The sequence below is a fragment of the Asterias amurensis genome, chromosome 5 (genome assembly GCF_032118995.1).
Source record: "Asterias amurensis chromosome 5, ASM3211899v1".
Classification (NCBI taxonomy): domain Eukaryota; kingdom Metazoa; phylum Echinodermata; class Asteroidea; order Forcipulatida; family Asteriidae; genus Asterias; species Asterias amurensis.
The window spans coordinates 6,695,012-6,702,455 of record NC_092652.1 but is presented as its reverse complement, the minus strand read 5'-3'; the positions used below and the strand labels follow the sequence as shown (position 1 = coordinate 6,702,455).

The 7,444-nt window shown below is 39.4% G+C and overlaps 1 protein-coding gene across 16 annotated transcripts in view; it reads right to left on the bottom strand.

Annotated features, from left to right (window-relative positions):
- Positions 1-1,250: 1,250 nt before the first annotated feature.
- The window catches only part of LOC139937526 (bromodomain adjacent to zinc finger domain protein 2B-like), a 66,030-nt gene continuing 59,836 nt past the window's right edge, over positions 1,251-7,444 (bottom strand). For all 16 annotated transcript variants that reach the window (XM_071932701.1, XM_071932703.1, XM_071932700.1 and 13 more), the window contains 5 exons: positions 6,368-6,514; positions 5,371-5,483; positions 4,796-5,053; positions 3,613-3,756; positions 1,251-2,910 (listed from right to left, as the gene is read on the bottom strand). In XM_071932701.1, the coding sequence (XP_071788802.1) occupies positions 2,751-2,910; positions 3,613-3,756; positions 4,796-5,053; positions 5,371-5,483; positions 6,368-6,514 (822 nt within the window). In that variant the 3' untranslated portion in view covers positions 1,251-2,750. The remainder of the gene's footprint in view (positions 2,911-3,612; positions 3,757-4,795; positions 5,054-5,370; positions 5,484-6,367; positions 6,515-7,444) is intronic.

Genomic DNA, 7,444 nt, shown 5'->3' with positions numbered 1-7,444 from the left:
ATTGGAAACAGGGAACATGACCAAGATGGTGACAGCTTGATAAAGCTCTCTAACTCATTGGTAGCCATGTTGGCAAATTCGGATGTTTTCATATATACATTACAAGTGCAGTCACAGAGATCCCCTTTTTCTGCAGAAACTTTTAAGTTTAAAGCCACACGATGTAAATCTCTCTAAAGTAAACTACAAATACAAAATAATCAGTGGTTTTCCTAACTATTCGGATTGAACATCCTCTGGTGTGCAGTTCATGCAGTACAAATGAAAGAGCTACTTTATTTTTTACAATTGTTTAATAAATATCAAACATAACAACATCTATCATTTTTTTTTTAAAGCAAAACATTCTTGATTTCGAGCAAGAAATCATCTGTAGAAAAAAAACAAGGCTTCTGAGAGGTGGGTTAGAAATCCCCATTAAATTCCAAACAGGATGGAAGGAATTAACAAATTATTATTTTATTTTCTGAGTGTGTGAAGAGTTGAAAAAGTATGTGGTTTTTGCAGAGAGTTACTCATGTAACTGTGGCTCCCAATGTTGTCCCTGGGTCTCTGTCATAACGAATATATAACAAAAAAGCACCAGACTACGCATTTGTTTATTTTAAGAAGAGACAGTGTCCTTAGTATGTACAATTTAACGTTAAATATAAATAATCATAGTTTACAAACCAACCTTTCCAGAAATGATTTTCACAGAAAATTCATTGAACAGAAATTGAAATTAATTTTGCCGATTCTGGTGGGTTGGTTTATTTTTTAATGAAACGTACATAATTATTCTTCGAGCACAGAACCGAGCCAAGACATTACATAGATTTAAAAAACAACACAAATACGTCAAAGTTGCAACGACAAGAAGAAGAAAGAAAAAAATACATTGGAAGATTTCTGTTGTATTATTGTATAGTCTGAAATAAGTTGAATACTGATTTGTTGTTGATACACACACACATACAACACACACACATTGAACATCTAAAGTGGTTTTGCTCCACCGTGCCTATGACTGAAGCACTAATTGCACGAGACTATATTCATATGATACAAGAGGCTTTGATCTCCATTCAATCTTATTGCTTCAAATTGTCACTCCAAAAATCCTCTCAACCCGACAAAAAAAATAACCTTTCCCCCCCCCCAGCTTCTTACATTTCCATCCCCACTAATTCAAGAAATGTATTCTGTTAATCTGTCATAGCTGATGTTTTCCTAATGATATTTTCCCCCTCCCTCCCTCCCTCCCTCAAATTCTTCAAGTAAAATGCTCCTTGATTTGAAACCCTTTCGAATAATCAGCGATCATCGCTGTTTCAATTTTAAAGGGGGCATCAGCCGATTTCACGAAATCATATCTCGAGTAAGGAAGAGTAACTTTTCCTACACAACTTAGGACGGGTTCAATGCGTCCTAATTGTATAAGGATACAGAACTCAACTCATCCTAAGTTTTATGATAATTCCTAAGTCAGGAAGAGTTTAGTGAAATCGACAGCTGGTAAGTACGTACATTAGCTGTGATGAACACACCATGTAATTAAGATTGTATGTCATCACTTAGCTTCTGTCAAGCAAACTGTATCAATACTGTCAGTCATTTGAAATTATTGTTCACATTATTAAAAAAATTCTCACAAACACATACTGTCACATTCAAAGATCCTACATTATTTTTTTCAGAATTTCTGTTTGTGTTAAAATACCAATCTTATCTTTTCCCACACGGAAAACAAAAAACCCAAACAAATCAACGAAAAAATTCATCCATCGAAATAAAAAATAAACAACAGTCTGAAAAATACTCTGCTTTTGTTTCTACACACAAACAACTTCCAAGTAATAATCAAAATTGGGTCAAATTACTATCGATAATTTACACTGTCATTCAATTCCACCGCAGAGGAACAAGGTGCTGGAATAACTGTCCATGATTGATTGTCCGTTTAAAAAACTGGTCACAACTGACGCAATTATAATACTTCAAATGTCACTCAACTGCATTCATGATTAATATTAAAAAAACAAGTTCACTTTTAGTTACGTTCTTCGGGTTCACTGATCCGACTCCTATGCCCTCCCAACTACTAAAACAGAACGTTCAAGCGAAGTTTCTTTAAGTTCAGAAATCAAAATTTATTAAAAGCGTATCTGAACGACAATTCCAGAAAGGAAAACTTGCTGACTTTATACACTTCCTTTTCCTTTTCCTTTTCCTTTTCTACAAAATCTCCTCCCCGCGATCTCAAAACTCTCCTTAGAATACTCAAGGTAAAAGTAGCACCAGTCCCGACACAAAACTGGAAAATGAATACAGAGCAGCATTATAACTACCCCCTTCCCTGCCCAGATCCCCTTTGCATATCTTACAGTGTCTCTTTAAATCGATTCTATGATCCAGAGGTCAACTAGAAAAGAAAAGAAGAAAAATCTATTTCTTTCCATGTTGTTACAAATCCCACGTTTCATTTAAAGAGCAGCAAGTCAAGATTTGTTGCCCTACGCTGAAAATGTTTTGAGTCATGTGAATGCTATTGTCCAATCAGATTGGCCTCGAAGGCGCATATATTACCTCCGACATGGTTGGTGTGCAACTGCACTTTAGTAAGTACTCTTTTAATAAATGCATAATTTACCGTCTTCTCTGGGTAAGCTGGTTTTACTATTAAATCCCTAATACTTTGTCTTAATGCTCTGTCACACCCTGCCACGCCTTGCCACGCCTTGTTCTCCATTCACCAATCATCATCTCGGCTATGTAGCGAGCTCGGTGATAATCTCCGCCCACCTAGTCTCGAAGAACTCCCTCATCTCATGGCCCGATCTCCCAACGTCCGAGTCATCCTCGTTGAATGTTTCACAGTTGTCAAAGACGACTCGTACATCCGCAGCAAACTCATCTCGCTGGTGGTAGCTGAGGAGAAGAACAATTTGACGTTATTATTAAAAAATGTTTTATAGTATACAACCTTTCCGATTCAGCTGGTGGTAGCTGAGGAGAAGAACAATCTGACGTTATTATTAAAAAATGTTTTATAGTACAACCTTTGCGATTCATCGTACCAATGCATCTTCTGATGAAGCGACAGAAATCTTTGAATTGATATTGCAAAACATACTTTCAAAAATATTTGAAATCACTTTGAATCTGGCTTGAAATTACACTGAGGCTGATGGTTTGTATTTCCTTCTGATGATGTTATGTGAGTTCTATTAAACCTTTTGAGGACATGGTTTATAATTCCCTCCTTTACCAAAGGTTTATGTTACCCTGCTAGGTAGTGGTTTATATTGCCCTCCTAAGCTACATGTAAGGTTTATATTGCCGGAAGAGGTTATCATTGCCAACGGACAATATCCCAATCTTAACCCAACAGTTGCTGTAGTAATTCAGAGTTTCTAATGGATTTCCATTTAATCTGAGAAAATAGTCGCCCTGCCCTACAAAGCATAAGTCCCTGCAGCCAATTTCACAAAACTTTGTGCAACTGCATACATGTAGGTCCATTTGCAAAAGAATACTTGAGTTAGCTGTGCACAACTTACACAATAAATGTTGCAAAAGTGGACAAAAGTTTTGTGAAATCAGCCGCTGGCCTATTATGACATGACTTACTGTCCAGCATGCAACCTGGCTCGGATGGTACTGAAGTCCATTGGTTTCTTGATAATCTTGCGATAGGTGGGGAACTGTTTGGTATTGACGGGTACAAGGAAAGGCCAGGAGTTCTCTTCCTTCTCCAACTCCGCCATGACTTGTCTGAGGAAAGGAGAGGAAGTCGTCACATTATTCGAACCAATATCAAGTTATGAACCACAAAGAAAACTGACTGGGTATATTTTATTTGAAATGTAAAAGGTAGATCCCTGTAAGGTGAACCCTGAGGCGGGCTGCTGCTTCCAAGGTTGTATCATAAACTCTGGGTATGATCCCTAGCTAAACGGCAGAAACTGACTGGGTAATAAACCTAAAACTTTATTTGAAACAGAAAGTCACATTCCATGGAAGGGAATCCCCTGGTTACCGCTTCCCAGGTTGTACTGTAATCAAAATTTAAAAAAAATAATAATAAATAAAGCAAAGAGAATATCACGTCTGTTAACACACAAAGTTTCAGGCAAAATGCACACTATGACAGTACTTCTGAACTGCTATCCCAAGATGAATTGGATAATTGAATAATATCAATAATAATATCAAAGTCTTATACAACGCACGTAGCTACCAAACAAGGTACTCAAGTCGCTGACTATTTATATACAAACTTTCAGAAAGATATGTTATTGCAGTGATGAATTATGAGACCCAATTATTTAGCACGTTCTAAGGGTTTACAAGGTGCTATGGTGCATACAGCAGCCACAGCCAGGAACACACCGGGGCGAACCCCTTCTCTTTTCAATAACTGCACTGGGTTCTTTTACATGCGTCACACAACACATGGGTCCAATGGCTTTACGTGCGATGGTTAGTGTCTTGGTTAAGGACACAAGTGTCACAGCTGGGGATTCGAACCCACACTCTGCTGATCAGAAACACCAGAGTTTGAATTCGGTGCTCTTAACCGCTCGGCCACGACACTTCCACAACCAGGGCCTTTTGGCAGACCTTGGCTAGGGCGCCGGCTCTGACTTGGGTTCCGGCTTTGGCTTGGTCTCCGTCATCAATATGTTTCAAGCATCAAACAAAACCCAGAGCCGTAGTGAGAGCCTAAGCCGAGGTATACAAAAAGTTCCTGGTAGTTCATTGAAAGCTAGGAACTCTCCCACCCCCTCAAGTATAGATCTCCAAGACTTACTTGCATGGCGCCAACTCCTTCTTCCTTGCTGCTTTCTCCTCCTTCTGTTGCTCCTTGTCCACGGACACGGCGGGGCTCGATGGCGTATCAGCAGGCGTGCTGCGACCTGAATGGTGACCCGAGTGATGACCTGAGTGGTGACCTGAGTGATGACCTTTGTCCTTCTTGTCTTTGCTCTTCCTCTTATGGTTGCGGCTCTTGGAAGCCTTCCGCTTGATTTTTTGGCAAGGTGGGCAGAACCATTTTCCGCGGGGAAATCTAGCATCACAAAAAGAACGTACTTTAAAAATAACCACAGGTCCTACACAAACAGGGTGGGTTTTGGTGAGCAAATTAAAGTTACCACATGTACTGTATTATATTAACAAAGAAAGTTAATGGCCATTTTGCAGTACTAACCCAGTTAGGAAACTTTGTGTTACAACAAAAAGGATCATAAATATCTTCATCTTTCTCAACCATTTAAACACCCCCAACATGCTCTCCACCAACAGGAATAGCGAAACTGTCTGGGGTATTAACGTGAATACTTGTTATGAGTAAAAAGGTTGTACGACTGAAAAGCGGTAACTTACTTGCTTAGTACAGGATCAAGGCAGTTAAGGTGATAGGCTCTGGGACACTGCTCGCACTTCAAGAGTTTACCGGTCTTCTGGCATTCGGTGCAGGTACCTGGTTCACCGGTAGCCTGCAGGTGATGAAAATACAGAAGAATTATATCATTGGGTTAAATCTCCTGACAGATATGAATACTTTGCCCAGCTCTGCTCAAATTGTGTTAACTGCGTGTTAACCCTTCAGGGACCATTTATTCCTGCATACACATCACTGCGCCCTGGCCGTTGCTAAATCTTGTTGATTTTTTGCAACATTATTTTCATGAAAAATATCAGGGAAATTGTTACAATTCAGAAATTTTGCTTTTGCAGATTCTATGTTTGACATGGGAAAATAACAATTTGGTCTAACACCATTTTTTGTTACTACTTTGTTTGAGTGAAAGTAGGTTAAAATTTTGCAGCTATTATTGGATTGTTATGGGCATTTTGGTACAAGCCGCATGCAGATGCCATGGTCCCTAAACGATTAGGGGAAGCTTTTAGATTAACACTAGTTGAATATTAGCTTCATGAAAAGCAACACACACTTTGATAAAACTGCAAATAATAATTTGTCAATATTTGGTTGGGATCTAACTTTAACAGATGGCATTTTTTATTGTACAAGTGCATATGAGATGTGCATGTATGACAGAACAAGTGATATGTATCAATGCTTCAAAATCAAGTAACACCAACATGGAAACAGATTTACATAAAGGTCAAAGTGCAAACAGATTTACATATGGGTGAAATACAAATTTCCCAGGTCGCACCAACATGACCAGTAATGCAAATGCAGCTAACCCAACAAAAAAAAGCTCCAGCAGGATCAGCAGAATACACACATGAAAACCAGGGTGAGAGAGAACAAAAACCTGATTTGCGTGGAGACTAATAAAAAAAAGCGCAACACCCTCCCGAATCCACGCACACTGCCAAAAGCGCATGTTGCCATGGCGATTGAGCGTACCTTGGATATACAGACAGTGCAGTACCAGTCTCCCTCTGGGATCTGCGTCATCTTGGGCTTGATGCAGTAAGTATGGAAGCCCTTATCACAGCCGTCACATAACAAGAGAAGCGCCTCATTGTCTCCCTTACGACACAGCTGACAAAACTATATAAGGAGGTAGGAGGGGAATGAAGGGGGGAGGGGGTAACATAGAGTAGGCCAGGTTTAGTGAAGGGTGAAGTCAAGGCTACATGTAGATTAGGGAAATCAATTTATCTTTGATATACAACCCAGAATTACAGACATGTTAAGGTAAAAACCCAATGTAGAATTAAAATTAAAATAAAAAAATAAAAAATATGAATGGCTTCTGACTGGCACCCCCAAACAAAGAGATTGACAACATAAGGAACACCCAGCATAGGGCTAGATAGCTCAGTTGGTAGGGCAACGGCACGTACTCCTGAGGTAGATTGTTCAAATCCAGCACTGGTCAATTGTTCTTTGTTCTACTCCGATTAATAAAACAGTCTTCAAAACCTGGCAACAATAAAATCAGTATTCAAATACCTGTGGTTAACCTATGTCTCTGACAGTTACTTTTGTGGAGCCTTGTTCTTGGGTTGCCATTTATTTGGGCGGGGTTAAGAGGGGAGAAGGAATGTAGTGTTGGGGAGAGGAGGTCAGTCCTCACAATGACAATACCCCTATTGTGTTCATCAGTACAACATTTAAGAAGAAGGTCCCTGGTAGAGCCCTTTACATATGACATCATAAGACAGCCCACTCACTGAGGTCAACGAAGACCTATTATTGGCTGAGAGTTATGCGCAAGCAAGCACACGTTTGCCCTCAGTGATCACGGCCCATGCAAGGGGTCAAGTTACAGGTCTGGAATTTTATCTTTGAAAATGTTGGAAAGGCAAGTCCAATTTTCATTTTAAAATTACCATATTTTTTTACACTGCAGTGATAATGATCACGACGCAAAGAGAACGCATTCTATTGGTTGAATTTCTCCACACAAAGTACCCCAATGCTCATTCAACCAATCGAGGGCGTGCATTGTTAACATTCTCGTTTTCGTTCTCGTTA